General features: G+C 43.3%; 1 protein-coding gene across 1 annotated transcript in view; it reads left to right on the top strand.

Annotated features, from left to right (window-relative positions):
* Positions 1–17030, top strand: part of FTCD (formimidoyltransferase cyclodeaminase) — a 291968-nt gene extending 274938 nt beyond the window's left edge. Inside the window, exons 13-14 of the mRNA XM_033947252.1 lie at positions 6418–6513; positions 16236–17030. Coding sequence (XP_033803143.1) covers positions 6418–6513; positions 16236–16322 — 183 coding nt within the window. The 3' untranslated portion in view covers positions 16323–17030. The remainder of the gene's footprint in view (positions 1–6417; positions 6514–16235) is intronic.
* Positions 17031–18972: the final 1942 nt, after the last annotated feature.

Here is an 18972-nt window from a genome sequence, read left to right as displayed (position 1 = left end):
TAAAGTTCTCTCAATCTGTCAAGGACATTTTAGAGGCTTCTAGGAAGCGTACCACTAGTCAATGTTACAACCAGAAATGGTCTAGATTCATCACAAGGAGCCTCAATCTACCTCCGTGTCTTCAGTATTGGATTACCTGTTACATTTATCTCAATCAGGTCTCAAATCGACATCCATTCGAGTCCATCTCAGTGCAATTGCTGCTTTCCATCAGCCTATAGAAGGGAAACCCCTTTCTGCTCATCCTGTAGTTTCCAGATTTATGAAAGGACTTTTCAATGTCAAGCCACCTCCGGTGGTTTGGGATCTCAATGTTGTTCTTGCTCAATTGATGAAGCCTCCATTTGAACCAATGGCTTCGTCTCATCTGTAATATCTCACTTGGAAAATAATTTTCCTCATTGCTCTCACATCTGCTCGCAGAGTCAGTGAGCTACAAGCTTTAGTTGCAGACCCACCTTTCACAGTATTCCATCATAACAAGGTGGTCCTCTGAACTCATCCTAAATTCTTATCTAAAGTGGTCTCAGAATTTCATCTCAATCAATCTATTGTACTTCCAGTGTTTTTTTCCAAAGCCTCATTCTCATCCTGGAGAAACAGCTCACCATACTCTGGACTGTAAGCGTGCTTTGGCTTTCTACTTGCAAAGGGCTAAGCCACACAGATCTGCTCCTTAACTTTTTGTCTCCATTGATACAAACAAGTTGGGACATCCAGTTTCCAAGTGCACCATCTCCAACTGGTTGGCTGCTTGCATCTCTTTCTGCTATGCTCAGGCTGGGCTGCATCTACAGGGTTGAGTCACAGCCCATAAAGTCAGAGCCCTGGCGGCATCTGTAGCTTTCCTTAGATCTACTCCTATCAAGGAAATCTGCAAGGCTGCCACTTGGTCCTCGGTTCATACATTCACCTCTCATTATTGTCTGGATTCTTTTTCCAAACAGGATGGCCACTTTGGCTAGGCAGTATTACAAAATTTATTCTCCTGAATTGCCAACATTCCCACCATCCCATTCTGGTTAGCTTGGAGGTCACCCTTATGTTAGAATATGCTGCCTGCTTGTCCTGGGATAAAGCACAGTTACTTACCATAACAGATGTTATCCAGGGACAGCAGGCAGATAATCTCACAACCCACCCACCTCCCCTGGTTGGCTTCTTAGCTAGCTATTAGAGAATGACACGGGGAAAAAATCTGTCCCCGTCACCGCCCCGTCACCGGCCCACCATCCTCTGCACTGCCCCGTCACCGCCGTTCCCTTCACCGCCCCGTCACCATCACCGCCATCCCTTTCACTGCCCTGTCACCGCCACTGCCATCCCATTCACCGCCCCGTAACCGTCCCCGCTGCATCCATATAAGCCTTAGTACTGTAATATTTAGCTTATTCCTTTCTTATAAATCAAAGTTCCTGCTGCTGAACTAGAGAAAGAGATGTTCAGCTGGCAGGGCTTTGTTTATAAATTTTTATCAACACAACTAATATACTATTTTATCCTAAAGCAAAAAATAAATAAATAAATATAATTTTTTTTTCTACCTTTGTTGTCTGGTTTCTGCTTTCCACATCTTCTCATTGAATTCCTTCCATCCACTGTGTGTCTTCTCTCTGCGTCTTCCATTTGCTGTTACTGTGCCTCTCCCTTAACCCCCCCCCCCCCCCAATTGGTCTAGCACCCATCTTCTTCCCTCCGCTCCCGCATAGTCTGGCATCTGTCTTCTTCCCACTCTGTCTTCCACATTTCCCTTGGGGGTCTGTTCCTCTCCACCCTCCTTCAATGTCTGTTCTATTCCTTTCCACCACCACCCTTCCCTCCCTCCTTTACCATCTGTTCCTTTCTACTACCCTTCAGCTCCTCTCGCGTGGCCTATCTACCTTCCTTCCTCTTATTTTCATGGCACGTTACAATGCAATTTGTGCAAGCCACTGGAGCCTGCAAGCTCGGTCCCTGTCCCATCCCCACAAACCATCTCGCTTCTGTGCTCCTATTTTCTCCATTTCTAATATCTCCCCTATGTATCTGTCATTGCCCCCCCTGTGTCCATATACCATCCCCATGGCATGTCCCCTTTATGTCTCTGTCCCTATGCCCCATGCACATAATTTCCCCTCTTTCTGTTACCTTCCTGTGTCCAGATTTCCCCTATCTTCCTCTTCCATACCAGTGTGTCTCTTCTTTTCAACCCCATCTAGCTTTTTTCCCTCTTTCTTCCCCCCCCCCCCCCCCCCCCCGCTTCTAGCATCTGGCTCACCTGCCAGTCCTTCCCTTTCTTTCCTGCTGTGGGTTTTTATTTCCGACTTCATCCCCTTGGCCCAGAATCCTTTTTCCTTTCACTCCCTCCTTCCAATTTGAGCCGGGAACACTAGCGATCGCACGGTCCCCGCGGCCACTACCTGCCTGCCCGGTCGATCCTGGTGTTTGGCCGGCTCTCTCCCTTCTCCTCACCTTGGTTTGTGGGTTTTCTTTTTCGGCAACCTGCGCGCTTTCCCAGGGAGCCGCACACGCGCGGCTGCTCAGTGTTCGATCTTCTGCTCTGCTGCAACTTCCTGTTTCCGGTTGCGTCAGAGCAGAAGATCGAGGCTGAGCAGCGGCGGGTGTGCGCGGCTCTCTGGTAGCGTGCGGGTCGCCGAGGAGGAGGATCTGCGGACTGGGGTGAGGAGAGGGGAGAGAACTGGCTGGACACTGGAATCGATTGGGTGGGCGGGTGTGAGCTGCGGGGACCGCGCGATCCTTCATGCCTCACTGCGGGGGACAAGACCATTCACCGCCCCGCGGGCGGTGAATGGCCTTGTCCCCATCGCCGCAGCGACTGCTAGTTTTCTTCCCCGTTTTCGGCGGGTGACCCGCGGCTAAAATGCGGTGGCCGCGGGTAAACCGCCACCGTGTCATTCTCTAATCTGGACTATGGTAATGCCCTTTATAAAGGAATTACTAAGAAAGAAATTAGGTGCCTATAAATAGTACAAAATACTGCCATCAAAATCATTTCCAATGCAAAAAAATTTGATCACGTCACGCCTCCTCTGGTCAAAGCACACCGGCTTCCTATTGAACACCGTATCACTTACAAAATTATGTTGTTGACATTCAAAATTAGAAAAACAGGGCAGCCTGAATCAATCAATAGACTTTTGATACCTCACTCCTCTCAGCGCACTCTTCGATCATTTAACCAAAATCTGTTTGCAGTCCCTTCATTAAGACATATTAATACCATGGGGTGGGTCAGTATAATCAAGGGGGTGGGTCCTTAGAGTGGGCAGACTTGATGGGCTATGGCCCTTTTCTGCCGTCATTTTTTATGTTTCTATGTTTCTATCCCCTCGCTCTGGTACTCAGCTCCAAACTATTTAAGAGAGATCATAACATTAGATAATTTTAAGTCTAGCCTAAAAACATTTCTTTTTAAAGATGCTTTTGAAGTATGACCGTCCTTTTAAGGATGTTTTAATTCAATGCTAGCCAGCCTTTCTGACAGAATCCTCTGTTCCCCCGTCCTTTTGTTTTCCCTTTTATTGTTCTTTCCTTTCCAATCAATTGTAGTTCTTCCCCCTTCCTCTCATGCCAGTTTGTTTAGGTCAGTCTTGTAAGTCTTGTTATCTCGTTTTTGATGTTTTTTGTTGTATTATTTTAAAGTTTTTGATTGTTTACCTGTTTTGCTTACACACACACACATATATATATATATATAATTTTTTATTTATACTTTTATAGATATACATAAACCAGTATATATATAAGGAAAAAAAAAGAGATTTTACATACAAATTAAGAAGGAAAAGGATACAAAAACAAATGAAATTCAATATATATTACCAATCTCTCAAATAAAGCCCACAATCTAGGAGAGACAATTCACATTATCATGGGATTTGATATTTAACAAGGGTAAAGAAAAAAATCATTAGTGTTACATCTTCTACATTATTCATTAGGACCTACATCACTGTGGAGGCACTGGAAGGTATTACTCCCTTTCCTTCTAAAAAACAAAAACGTAACTGAGAGGGGTAAAAAAAAAAAGAAAAAGAAAGTTGATCTAACATTTACAAAGAAAGGATCAAACATTTACAAGGATATCTAAGCTGAAATTTAGCCCCCAAAGAAAGTACGGATTGTCTCAGTAGTAGGAACTCTCTCCTGGTCTGAGTTAACTTTGAGACATCTGGGAACATGGAGATCTTAGAATCCATAAAGGTCACTTCTTTAAGCCTAAAAAACAGTCTAAGAAGTGCCTCTTAGAAGGTTCTGGGAGTAATACTTGACCAAGGCTTAACCATGAAAGACCAAGTAGACTCATTGGTTAGAAAGGGTTTCTTTACTCTCTGGAAGCTTCGGTCCATCAAAGCATACTTTGACGCTTCATCATTCAGAATTCAGGTGCAATCCCTTTAACTAAGCCATCTGGACTACTGTAATATAGCCCACTTGGCAATCTCCCAGAAGAACTTGCAGAGACTACAACTGGTGCAGAACACAGCGGTTAGGCTGATTGTTGGGTTGAAGAAGTCTGATCACATAACCTCTTCCTACCAACTCCTGCACTGATTGCACGTGCAAAGTTTAAGCTGGGATGTTTCTGCTTTAAGGCACTATACGATTTAGCCCCTAAATATATAACTGACCTCTTCTCCTTCTCATCCAACAAACATAAGAGAAGCTCACACACCGAAGTTCGTCTCCCCACCGGTCAGAGAATGTAAATTTAAAAGACACCATCAACATCTTCTTGCTTATCAAGCAGCATTATGGGGCAAAGACCTGGAAAAATTACTTAGGCATACAAACAACTATGCTGAATTTAGGAAACACCTAAAAACATATCTGTTCTTGAATTACCTAGGTAGCTGATCCGCACAATCCCTCCCACAACAACTGCTCTCATATTCTGTTAGTCACTAATCTCCAACTATGTAAGTCCTACTCAATTGTAGCATTCTTTTTAATTATTGTAAACTGCATAGAACTTCACGGTCCTGCGGTATATAAACTGCTATTATTATTATCTTTGTCTTGTTGAAAGACAAATGTTAACAGAAGTGTAGAGTATGAAGTAACTTCGTCCTCCGAGATTTCCAATATTCTTGTTAAATTCATTGGACTCGATGGATCAGATGAGACCTCAGGTTGAGAAGCCTTCTTAGAAACAGGAAGATAATATATCCTATGTAAATGTGGAAAACCAGTCTCTGGGTATTTAAATGAGTCCTTAAGAAATTTATAGAATAAATCTTAGGAGACATTGCTAGAATTTTAGGAAAGTTAAGTATTCTCAAATTCAGCATTTTAGTATAATTTTCCAAATTTTCAACTTTCCTTACTAGCAGTAGTTTGAGTCTTTTGCAGCCCTTGAACTCGGTCCAAGCGGTCCACTTTTCCCTCCTGAGACTTTATTTCTTCCTGAAGAGAGTCAATTCTTATTGTCTGTGCATTTTCCAGTGGTAGAGTTCCTGCACACAATTTATAAAGTGAGTCTAAAGCCGTCCAGATAGACTCCAAAGTGATCTCCGCTGGCCTTACCAACAGGGGAACCGCTGGAATCTGTCCTTCAACTGCTGGAGCCATCGCTGCCTTCTCCATCATTGATTTCTCTGCCTGCGAGATTTGGGACGCCGGTAAGCCCTCCAGCTCAGCTAGGGAAGCTGCTTCCTGTCCCTTCTGAGCTGCTGTCGTTTCCCTCTCTTGTGGCTGTTGGGGAATCACTGGTCCTGCAGGGCTAAGCGACACCTTGCTCCCGAGCACCAAGACTTCCCTCTGACTCGGCTCAGCTGGCTCGCCCTAAGGGGAAGACGTAAAGAAGCCCACTATCATCTCCTGCCTTCGCGAGGTGAGCTCAGGTTGCTGGGCTGTGACAACCGCTCTTCCTCTTCTTTTAGGCATTTTGTTATTGGATAACTCCGATAAGCGGGATTGAAAAAGTTTGCTCAGCAGGAGAACGTGTTGCAAGCATCCTCACTACACCGCAGCCATCTTGTCTCCCACTGCACATGTTTGCTTTGCTTATATTTTATGTAAAACCACTTTGAATTTTGATAAGGCAGGATAACAAATTCTTAATAAATTTGGAAATTTGGTATTACCCCCCCTCCACACACACACTTTAAAAAGCCATGCTAGTGGTTGCTGCTGCAGTAATTACTCTGAAGCCCATTGAGATTTAAAGGACTTTGGTACTTTGGTGCAGTGCGGCTAATGCTAGTGTGGCTTTGTAAAAGAGGGGGATAATTAGTAAAAGGATATTTTTAATTTTATAAGCTGCTTCATATTAAACAGTCTTATAATTATATTACTACTTTGTCCAGCTCATGAAATTATAGATGTTTTTGGGAGCTCTAGAGGTGTAGTGTCTTGAGTTGTATGGGTTTCTCTTTTTAAAATAATGACATGAAGTTATACTTCTCTTCAATGCAGGTGGCAGCCAAAGCTTTAGAGACTGCAATATTTGGTGCCTACTTCAATGTTACAATTAACCTGAAAGATATCAGAGATGATGACTTCAAAGCGCAGGTAGAGTAATACTGTTTCTTATATCTATTAGGCAAATGTTTAAAGGATATATGGATGCAGTTCTATAACATAGGTAAAAACATTTAGACCCCCCCCATTTCTTGAGTAAATGTTTGCAATAGTGTTTGCACATATACACATAACCATCATAATTGTGCCTAAGCATTAGTCTACAAATATCCAGAGCAGGATTACTTCTGCGGTGGGCCTTAGGCACCCAAGTACATTGGGCCCCTGGACCCGCTGCTCCATGGTTCCGCCCCCTCCTCACCCCTGTCCCCCATGTTCTCCCTCCTGTGAGAGAGTATCTCCGGGCCCGGCTCCAGAAGTTCAAGTAGCACCTCCTCTCTCCTTCTTTATTATTCAGTGCAGCCGAACTTGCAGTCTTCAAAAAGCTGCAGGCAGCGGTTCCTACATGCTGTCCGCAGCTGGGATTTAGCACCTAAGTGCTGCAGATCCCAGAATAACTTACAGCTGGGATTTAGCGTCAGAGGGAAGGCTGATCAAGAAGCCTTCCCTCTGACGCTAAATCCCAGCTGTAAGTTATTCTGGGATCTGCAGCACTTAGGTGCTAATATTTATATTGCCTGGTGTAAGTGCTCATGCCTAAGTACACAACAATTACTCTAGAATTCTATAAAAGAAAGTAGGTGTCTCCTTTCCTTTTTAGGAAGGGGAAGGAAGAGGTTGGTTGGGGGGTCATTGTAGGGGGAGATTGGTTTTTGGCCACATGATGAAGTGGGTATCCTTCCTGCTGATTTATGGGTCACTGTGGGGGAGGTTTGCGGTGGCAGGAGGGAGTGGGCATCCCTCCTGCCAATTTTTTGATATTGGGATTATTCATGGGGGGGGATTATTATTATTATTTTTTTAATGGTGCAGATATTGTGCGTGTGTAACACATGTACAACATCTGTGCCATTAAAAAAGAAAAAAGCTTCAATAGCTGAGTTGCAGGAGGCTGTTTTGGGGGTTCTCCTGCCGTTTAGTCATTTGGACATCCCCAAACTGTCTCTATGCATGTGTCAAAGTTGCTCTCACAGTGACTGATCAGACAGGATTATTGGGAACCTCTGTGCAAATCATTTGCATGCAAACTTGTTGGAACATCAAGTCACTGTTCCAGAGTTGGCCAAAAATATCAGCCAACAGTGACTCACACGGTCTTAACGACCATGTTTTGTGCATCTAGCCCTCTGTCACTTAAGGTACATTTCTGTGCAGTAAATTGTGGAAACATCCTGGGAATACTCTCAACAATTAACACACAGGCTTTGCACTTACTGCACATTAATTATTGCATCTAGTATGTGTTAAGTGCAAAACTTTACTACATTTTATTAAACAGGTGCCTAAATTTAGATTTCTAAAAGTGCTGGGGCCATGAAGGCAGAATTAGAATGGCAAGAACAAAATCAGCATCATTACATTACATTACATTAATGACTTCTATTCCGCCCGTACCTTGCAGTTCTAGGCGGATTACAAAAGGGACTAACTGGACATTTCCAGGAAAAATTTAGGAGTTTTGGGTTACAAAAAGATAACTGGACATTTCCAGGGATCCAAGTTAGGTTTCTCAACCTCTCATTGTTTCAGGTTCAGATAAAGAACATTAGACCTCCAGAGACAGGAAAATGCCTATTGTACCTGAATGTAACTTACTTTGAAAAGGTGTGACCTAAATTCAGATAAGGCACATGAAAGTTTGATTTTGCACAGATCTTCTAGATAGAAAAAAAGAGATCTAGGTTTGGATGGTCACAATTTGAAATTTTTATTTTTATTTTTAGAAAATGCTTGCATGATAAAAGAGTCTTTAAAAAAAAAATTTATGTTAAAAAAAAGAGTGAAATCACACAGGATTTTGAACATTTAGGTACAGTACTTAGGTATATAAGTGGCAGTTTTGTAATTAATTGGGGCAAATCTACAACTAGGTGCTCTGAGATCACACAATTGGAGTCTATTCTATGGGAGGGGCCTAAGGCATCTGGGTCAATCATAGCCTTAGGCCCCTCCCCAGATGCACTAGGGAGGGGCCTAAGGCTCTGTTTGACCCCTTCCTGTTTAAGGCATCTCTTATGGGGTTATGGGGGTAGTGGGGGAATTTTGCTGTGCTATTTGCTATTGTTGGGCGGGGAGCGCTGAAGAAACTCTGTGCTCCTACTTCTTTTGTTGTGCAGTTTAGAGCTCTGCTGTTCATGTATATTTTCCTTGTGTTTAATAAAAAATTATTAATTAAAAAAATATATAAATAAAATAGGTCTAGTTCCTGACATTTAAGTTCTGTGAAAAATATAGACAGCAGATATAAATTCTCAAAACTGACACGTTTTGATCACTAAATTAAAAATAAAATAATTTTTCCTACCTTTGTTGTCTGGTGATTTCATGAGTCTCTGGTTGCGTTTCCTTCTGTCTGTGTATCCTTTCTTTAATTTCTTTCTTTCTGCACTCAGGCCCAACAATTGTCCCTTTCTATTCCTTCCCTCCTTCCTTCCTATGTCCTTAGTGCCCCCTGTGCCTCCTTCCCATGTCCTTAGTGCTCCTTCCTATGTCCTTAGTGCCCCCAGTGCCTTCTTCCTATGTCCATAGTGCCCCTGTCCTGTATTCTTAGTGCCCCCAGTGCCTCTGTCCTGTGTCCTTAGTGCCCCCGTGTCTCCTTCCCATGTCCATAGTGCCCCCCAGTGCCTCTGTCCTGTGTCCTTAGTGCCCCCAGTGCCTCCTTCCCATGTCCATAGTGCCCCAGTGCCTTTGTTCTGTGTCCTTAGTACCCACAGTGCCTCCTTTCCATGTCCATAGTGCCCTCAGTGCCTCCTTTCCATGTCCATAGTGCCCCAGTGCCTCTGTCCTGTGTCCTTAGTGCCCCCAGTGCCTCCTTCCCATGTCCATAGTGCCCCCAGTGCCTTTGTCTTGTGTCCTTAGTGCCCCCAGTGCCTCTGTCCTGTGTCCTTAGTGCCCCCAGTGCCTCCTTTCCATGTCCATAGTGCCCCCAGTGCCTCTTTCCTATGCCTTCCCTTGCCTTTGTCCCTCCCCCGAAGCCTGCCTGCCTGCCTACCTCCTTCCCTCCCTCCAGTGCCTGATTCAACCCCCTGCCCGCCCATCCGTGTACCGCTGCAGCCTGCCTCCCTGCCGCACTGATTCAAACCCTGGCCCACTGCTGCTGCTTCTTGCCTTCTTCCCAATGTCAATTTTGACGTTAGAGAGGAAGTTTCGAGCCAGCTAGGCAGCGATTGGCTGGCCCAGAACTTCCTCTCCGACGTCAAAATTGACGTTGGGAAGAAGGCAAGAAGCATCAGCGGTGGCGGACCAGGGTTTGAATCAGCGCGGCAGGGAGGGAAAGTGATCATCCATTCTGGTTTCCCCACACACAGCTTCGGGATGCTGTCCTTGAAAACGGGACATTTCGGTGTCCCGAAGTGGTGGGTCGGGACAACGGGATGGTCGGTCCGAAAATGGGACTGTCCCGTTGAAAATGGGACATATGGTCACCTTAGTTATGGGTGATCTGGTTGGGATGAAGATGAAACAGTAGTAGCCTGTGGCTATAAGGCTAACATCAGGTAGCTTATTTCAGTTCTGGGGCAGCGAGAATCTTTAAAAAAATGTTTTTGCATATATGTCTGCTTCTTTTACTCTTAGGACAGCATTGCCATACCTCAGTACTTGGTGCTACATGTCCCAAGTTTGGTCATTGCAAGTGGTGGCACAGAGTATTTTCTGCTGTTTCTGCAATTACTCTGTCTTTTTTTCAGAAATTCTGGGGAGCAGTGCTGTTCACTATTGTGTATTCACAGTCACTGGGTTTTTCTTTAGGGCTACCAAGTTACCTGTCTTAAACTGTCTTCATTAATGGTGTACCTAGTTCAGTAATATTTCATACACTAGCTATAACCTAGCAGCTCTGCATGCTCTTCAGTCAACCTGCTACTATTGTTTTCTTCCTTTCAGTGCTACTATGCGGCCTGGGCTAGACCTTCTATAGCTAAAGGCTGGAGGGACTATAGGTCCTTTTAGGTCCTCCACCTAGCAGTGATATTTGGCTTAAGGGACAAAAGCTGACCCTTGCTCTTCCATGGATTCTTTGGTAGCAGTATGCTCCCTTTTACAGGATGCTAAGTGCTCCATGGAAACAGAGTTCTTCCAAAACAATAGTGAGTTCAGGGCCATTGTGTGTCTAGTAATTTTTGAGTCTGGCACCTTTGTTGTTTTCAGCAGCTGTACTCATAGTGTTATGTTACCATCAGCAGCAATCTTTAAGCAGCACTCGTTTGTCCTTGATATCATGGACCTTGGCATAACCTTTTCATCATTGACATGTTTGGGGGAGGGGCTGGGAATGAGTTTGTTTATGTTTGTTTAAATTTATATACCACCTTTACTGACAAGCAGGCCAAAGTGGTGTATATACAATAATAAAAATCAAAATAGAAAAATTACGCCATAATTCAAATAGGAAAGAATAGCACACGGGCCTTAGGTGCCTGAGCCAATCAGAACATTAGACCCCTTCCAGTGCATCCAGGATGCACCGGAAGGGGAATGGCCACCATTTTGAAGAGGCGGCTCAAGGCAGGAGGAAGTGGGTATTCCTCCTGCCTGCTTTTTGACTAAAGATACAAGGGGGGATGTCAGGAGTTGAGGGTTCTTGAGCTGGGGGGGGGGTCTGAAATGAACCCCTCAGCCCACTAGACCACCAGGATTTTGTGGGGAGGGATGTTTGGAAGACAGGTGCGCTTGGTGTTGGGAGGATGTAATGTAATGTAATGTAATTTATTTCTTATATACCGCTACATCTGTTAGGTTCTAAGCGGTTTACAGAAAATATACATTAAGATTAGAAATAAGAAAGGTACTTGAAAAATTCCCTAACTGTCCCGAAGGCTCACAATCTAACTAAAGTACCTGGAGGGTAATAGAGAAGTGAAAAGTAGAGTTAGAGGAAAAATAAAAATAAAATAAACATTTTAACAAGACAGCATTGATCTAAATACTTTGGAAGGTAGAATAGAGGAGAGAAAGGAATAGAAGCAGAAGGGGGAGCCGTTGAACAGTAGAATTCTGGAGAAATTTAAATGATAGAAATAGAACAAAACAAAGACAAAAGGCAAAACAATAGATAAGATTAAAGATAAATCATAAGCTGGAAAGAAAAATAAAATAAAACTTTGTCTTCAATCCACGGTATCAGCGTCAGTGATGAAGTGTAGCAAGTAAGTTTAGGAGGAGCGATTGACGTTTCCAGAAAGGGCTTCTTCAGGGAAGAGACTTGGCAGACAGTCCCAGGATGCCTATGTCTCTTCCCCTGCAATGTTCTCCCATCCATGCATTCCCTCCCAGACACACTGCCCGTGCCCCAGCCGTTCCAAGGAGGCTGCCCCAGATGAGGCCCACGGTGAATGCAGGATTCTCTCCTCTGCGGGAAAGCCGCCCGGAGCCGACAGTCGATCTTCTTAGCGGATTGCATGGGGGGAAGAGTTCACACTCTTGGTAGGATCGGGTCTGTGTGCTCTCGGTGGTTGTGGCTGGTCTCGTTGCTGCTTAGGTGTAAAAGCAGTTGATCTCCACTGCTGCTGATATTTAAAAGCAGGCAGATTGATCTCTCCAATGGACTGCAGGGGGAGGAGTTCACACTCTTGGCAGGATCGGGTCTGTGGGCTCTTGGTGGTTGCGGTAGGTCTCGCTGCTGCTTGTATGTAAAAGCAATTGTTTTTCTACTGCTGCTGATATTTAAAGCAGGTAGATTGATCTCTTAAACGGGATATAGGGGGAGGAGCTCACATGCCTGGTTGGATCGGGGCAAGGGCTCCTATTATAGGCTGCTTAGGTGTAAAAGCAGTTGATCTCCTACTTCTGATAATATTTAAAAGCAAGCATAAGGATGCTAGGGGGGTCCCAGTTTTGGCAGCGGGGGAAGAGGCACGCATGTCAGAGGGGGAGCGCAGAAGTGCGCCGCCTCCCCAGGCGCCCCACCCTCATTACACCACTGCGTGTATTTTAACCATGTGGAGTTATTTCTATATAGATCACTAAAAGTTAGATAAGAAATCTGGATGCTAAGCTAGTGTTCTATAATGGCAGAGTTAAACACCAAATTTGTTGTAGAATATTAGCACAAGTCTGCAGTTATATACTAGACTTTAGGCTTGACTACTTATGCCATACCTATGCTCCCACTTCAATATCATTTGCACATAAAAGAAGTTAGGTGGGCTATTTTATAGAATAAGGGCAGAAGTCTATTATGTTTGCAACTGCAAATTAGTACAAGTTATTCATTTTTAATTGTTTTTAATTGTTTTATATGTGTAACTGGCCCTAAGCTAATGGATGAAGTAGCCTAATGGTTAGTGGAATGGTCCAAGAACCAGGGGAACTGCGTTTAATTCCTACTGCATCACCTTGAGACTGAGCAAGTCACTTAGCTCTCCACTGATTGAAATCCAAAATATTTTCCTGTATATAATATATAAACTGCTTTGATTTTAACCACAGAAGGATAGTGTATCAAATCCCACCCATTTTCCTTTCACTTTATAACTGGACTAGTATTTTAGCCCATTACATTAATGGGTGCTAGCTGTCTGTCTTTCTTACCCCCCCACTTCCCTGTGCAACAGCCACAGCAGCAGCCTTCCCTCCCCCCACACTACTTCCCTGTGCAGCAGTAGCGTTTCCCTTACCCCCCCTTCCCTTCCCATGGTGCCGACAAATCTGCCGATTCCAGCAGCGTGTGCAGCACTCTACACACGCTGCTTCGGGACCTTCTACTGCCCTGATTTACTCTGGCATGTCCCTGATGACATCATCAGACATCATCAGACATGCTGCTGGATTCGGGACCGCGAAGAACGTAGTGGCTGGAGAGATTTTTCGGCGCTTCCCTTCCCACGAGGTGTTGCCGCGGCTCTTCTCGATCCCCGCCAGTGTTGGAAGCCTTCTCCGACGCTGGTGCGGCTGGTGAGAGGAGCCGAATATTGTGGAGAGTCCAGCGTTGGCGGCCAGTCCTGTCGGCAGTGTAGGTAGGTGCTGGGAAGAAGGCTGGGGACTCGCGCATGCAAACTCCAGTGGCCACAACCTACAGATCATGGAAGCACACAGTTAAGAGTGCGCATGCGCGGCTAGGGTTTTATTATATAGATGCCTAAGTTTGAATGCATTTACAAAATTTAGAGGACGTTGGATTTTCAATTGTATAAAAATGCAAGCCCTACACATAAAAGACTGTTTTATCCATGGACATTTAGACCCACAGAAAAGTAGCCTGCCTTTAATACCGGTGCGGAGTGTCAGGAACACGAATAGTGGGCCCAATTTTCTTCAAATCAACGGTTTACCTGGACATCTTTGAACAATTTTATGACCAACTAACACCAGAAGAAAAAATGTACTGCTCTTTCCAACAAGATGGGGCAACATGCCACACCTCATGCGACTCACTGGCACGGGTTCATGAACTGTTTAAAGAGGAGTGAACTGTGAGCAAGGGGTTATGGCCACCGTGTTCCCCAGAGTTGTCCACATGCAATTTTTATCTGTGGGGAAATTTAAAGCAGAAAGTGTACGCCAACAATCCACATACCCTGGATGAACTCAAGGAAATCATCACAAACACTATCCGCAGCATCACTGTTCAAGAGATGCAAGCAGTATCAGCCAACTTGATCCGACATGCCCAAAGGCATGTGAATGGGGACCACTTTCACCATTTGTTGTAATTTATGGATAAGTGAATAAAAACAATCCACTTGCTCATTCATCTTGTTAGAGGCGGGCTACTTTTCTGTGGTCCACCCTATATAAACGGTGCCTTAACTTAGGCGCTGGTAGGTGTCTTACTGACACCTAAATACAAAACACCATTTACAAGTACTTTTAAAAGAAATTTGTAGGTGCCTAAATAGGCACCAGAATCACACCTAATGGAGGTGCTTTATGACGGCTAATGCAATTGTAGGCATGGCTAACACCGGAAGTGGTGTTAGTTGCCATAAAGTACCTCTGTAGGTGTGATTCACGTCAAGGGTAGGTACCAGAAATGTAGGCCTTGAAAACCCTGGCCTACATTTCTGGTGCCTAAATTTCCTGAAGGCACGAATCTCTAAATGGCACCATCTAGTGATTGACATGTGAGCAGCGGTTGCTGTTAAGGCAGCCACCAACAATAAGGTTACCATACGTCCCGTTTTGAATGGGAACATCCCGTTTTTAGGTCCCCTGTTCCGTTGTCCCCACACACAGCTTCACGATGCCAAAATGTCCCATTTTCAGTGACAGCGTCCCGAAGCTGTGCGCAGGGACAACAGGACAGGCTATCGCTTCAACTCTCTCCCTGCCGCACAAAATTAAAAAAATAGTCTCCCTCCAGTGCCCTATTCAACCTCTCCAGTCCGCCACCGATAATTGCCACCCAGAAGCCTTCTTCCCAACGTCAATTCTGACGTCGGAGAGGACATTCCAGGCCAGCCAGGCAGCGATTGGCTGGCCCGGAACTTCCTCTCTGACATCAGAATTGACATTGGAAAGAAGGCTTCTGGGCGGCAATTAGCAGCAGCAGTGGTTTGGGTTGGTGCTGGAGGGAGGTAAGGAGGGAGGCTTTTTTTTCTTTTTGCACGGCAGGGAAGGAAGGAGGTAGGCAGGCATGCAGGCTGGCTTCGGAGGAGTGGTTAGGACAAAAGCTGGAAGGCAGTGAGGGGGACGTAGGAAGGAGGCACTGAGGACATAGGAAGGAGGCACTGTGGGCACTAAGGCCATGGGAAAGAGGCACTGGGGGCACTAAGGACATAGGAAGGAAGGAGGGAGGGAATAGAAAGGGACAATTGTTGGGCCTGAGTGCAGAAAGAAAGACAGAAATGAAAGAAAGGATGCACAGTCAGATGGAAACGCAACCAGAGACTCATGAAATCACCAGACAGCAAAGGTAGGAAAAATGATTTTATTTTCAATTTAGTGGTTAAAATGTGTCAGTTTTGAGAATTTATATCTGTTGTCTATATTTTGCACTATATTTGTCTATTTTTCTATAGTTACTGAGGCGACATTGCATTTTTAAAGTCATCTGCCTTGACATCGTTAAAAACCCCCCAAATATGAATGATAATTAATGTTTTCTCTACGTAAAGTGTGCTTTGTGGTTTTTTAAAATTTTATGGTTACCATTATGAATTAATAAGATATTATGTGTACATTAAATATGAATGGAAGAAATTGGGGGTGGGATTGTGGGCGGGGCTAGAGCAGGATTAGGGCGGGGCTGGTGTGGGATTGGGGGCGGGACTGATAATTAATAGATGTCCCGTTTTGATGAAAAAAAATAAATGGTCACATTAGCCAACAACGCCATTTGTAGAATCTGGGCCATATTTTAAAACTGTCTTCCCTATAATTAAGATCTCTTCCATGAACTCTTATCTATGTCTCTGAGATAAGTGTAGAATCTGGGGAAGTGGTCACAAGCAACTTTGGTAATCCCTTTGACAGGCAAAATAACAAGGAAGTAAGCATTTATTATGACATCATTTTCTTAATTTTATATATTATGAAACAATTACAGGGTTGATCAGAGAACAGTAAGGGCTCAGTCAGTTGTTCCTTGACTAGATCCTATGTTGTGTTCTGAAAGATGAATGTTTTGCTTGGCCAGTGAATCAGCAAGATTTTCTCACCTTTTAGACTCAGCAACAGATAGATTCCTTAATTATCTTTTGCTTTATATGTAGGCTAATGAAAAGATCTCTGACTTGCTGGACAAAGCAAAAGCTGGTGCTGAGCAGGTGCTGGAGGTTCTGGAGAAGCGAACTGAATGAGAAAAGAAGGACCTGATAACAATGGTTGCATATATCCACTATGGAAGTCTTACATATTCAGTTTTATTATAGCAATAAGAAATGTTAGGAATATGAAATTAATTCATGGAAATTAAAAGAACTTTACATACCTGTCTGTTGAAGAAACTCTGGATGTTCAATAATGTGTGTGTTTGTGTATGTATGTATATATATATATATATATACACACATATACACATGCATACAGCATAGCAGTTTGTTGGAACAATATCCAACTTTCAATGCAGTAAAACTCTCAGAAATGTGTAATTTTAATAATCCAGGACTACAAAATGGTTTGGTTTTCAGCCTATCTAGAATGAACATTTATGAACATATATTTACATATCTTTGCCTTAAATAATAGATTCATTTGTTCATATTTCTTATCTTCCCAACAAGATTGATTTGCAGCCCCAAAAACCTGGAAATGTACTCCAGAACAAACCATGAATGCCTTATGCAGAGGAGCTTTATGCACTGAGGAAAGCAGATTAAATTAGTCTATTCACAGATAACCTTCACATATAGAAGTAATGTTGGTTTCTGCTCTTCTGAACACTGAAGGTTGAGGTGGTTTATTTCTCTGTAGGGTGATACAAAAGAGCTTTGTATAGTTTTAGTGTTCTCTGTGGAATTCTGCAAGTTCAAGAACCAAAACTAATCAAAATAAAGACTTGGATTCAATTAATTTGTTCAAAATATATATTTTTAAATCTGCACTGAGAAAATGTGATGCAAAAGTATGCAAAATAGTTAATTACCTATTAATGCAGGGGTAGGGAACTCTGGTCCTCGAGAGCCGTATTCCAGTCGGGTTTTCAGGATTTCCCCAATGAACATGCATTGAAAGCAGTGCATGCAAATAGATCTCATGTATATTCATTGGGGAAATCCTGAAAACCCGACTGGATTACGGCTCTTGAGGACCGGAGTTCCCTACCCCTGTATTAATGGAAAACTCACAAAAACTTTATTCAACTGTTGCTTCAGTTATTTATTTAATCCGACAACATATGATATTTATACATGCCTTAATTGTTTATAAACATCAGTAATATTTGTGAAGTAATTTTGTGGTTAGGAATTACTTTTAGTAATTTGACATCAAAAAGGTAAGCAATCGGTCGTGATTCTTTTGATGTGTATTGCTTAGATTATGAGTGCATACAGTACAGTAGGTTGTGTATAGTTTTGATGCTCTGATGCTATCACAGCTTGTAGGTGTTGTCTAATGGTCCATTGTGCAATATGACAATTTGAATTGCTATTTTTCATTAATTGTGATTTAACTGAATTCAATTAATATTAAGGGGTAAATTCTAAAACCAGTGCATAAATATAGGTGCCCTACTAGCACCTAAATTAATTAAAAAATGCTGTTCTTGTACAATCCCTCTGGAGGCTGAACTAGCGGGTAGTGCATCTATTCTAGCCTTAGCTGCAGAACTTAAAAATAAAACCAATCCCCTCTGCGAGGTCACCTGTGCGGCCACTCCCCTTGAAGTTCAGTTTGTTTCTGCAGCTTTGCTGATGAGAAATGCAAGCGCAGTTCTGGGAAAAAGTCTCCTTAGTCTGCTAATCCTGTGAGATCTGTTACGCACAGAGCGGTTCTGGCCGCTGGTGACTGTTTTTCTCAATTTCTCTCTTGATCTTGCTTGCAAGTAGCCTCGTTCCATCTCTGGAGGTGCCTGCAAAAAAGGATGCTGAGATTAAATCTACAGAGATGCCTAACCAGTGGCGTACCTAGGGTATGTGGCACCCAGGGCCCATCATTTTTTGACACCCCCCCATGTAAAAAAATATTTTTTGTAATAACCATGAAACAGAATAAATGGTCATAATAGAAACAAGCAGTGAAAATTTTCTTTTATTGAACCTCATATATGGAACCATTATTCCAAACATAACATAAATTATGTCTGAATTGTCATGACATCAGAAGTACATATGGAGTAGTTGCAGGTGATGCTTGGGACAGTTCTGATTGTGTTAGTTCGGTTTTATGTGTTTTTTGAATAGAAGGGTTTTTATTTCTTTTTTGAAGGTTTTGTAGTCTGTGGTCGAGGTCAATAGGTTGTAGAGTTGGGAGTCGAGTGTTAGGAGGTTGTCAAACAGTTTTTTTTCTTTTGACGATTTTGGTTGGAGGGTATGTGAATGGTGACTGAGTTCTCCTATGTCTGGTTGAGGTGGATTGAATTATTTAGCTGAAGAAATTAGTAAACCCCCCCCCCCCCCATTCCACACACATTAATTCTCTTCCATTTTTGTTCCCATTATAAAAAACACTGATAAGTTCCCAGAAAAAAAATACATTAAAATAAGAAGTGAAAACAAAGGCCCCTACAGATGAGAACATAACATAAGAATAGCCTAACTGGGTCAGACCAATGGTCCATCATGCCCAGTACCCATTCTCATGGTAACCAATCCAGGTCACTAATACCTGGTCAAAACCCAAAGAGTAGCAACATTCCATGCTACCGATCCAGGGCAAGCAGACACTTCCCCCATGTCTTAATAACAGACTATGGACTTTTCCTCCAGGAATTTGTCCAAACCTTTCTTAAAATCAGCAATGCTATCTGCTTTTACCATAACTTCTGGCCACTTCATTTTTAAGCTTAGA

This window comes from Geotrypetes seraphini, chromosome 5, assembly GCF_902459505.1.
Source record: "Geotrypetes seraphini chromosome 5, aGeoSer1.1, whole genome shotgun sequence".
In the NCBI taxonomy this organism is placed as follows: domain Eukaryota; kingdom Metazoa; phylum Chordata; class Amphibia; order Gymnophiona; family Dermophiidae; genus Geotrypetes; species Geotrypetes seraphini.
This window is presented reverse-complemented; position numbering and strand designations above follow the sequence as displayed.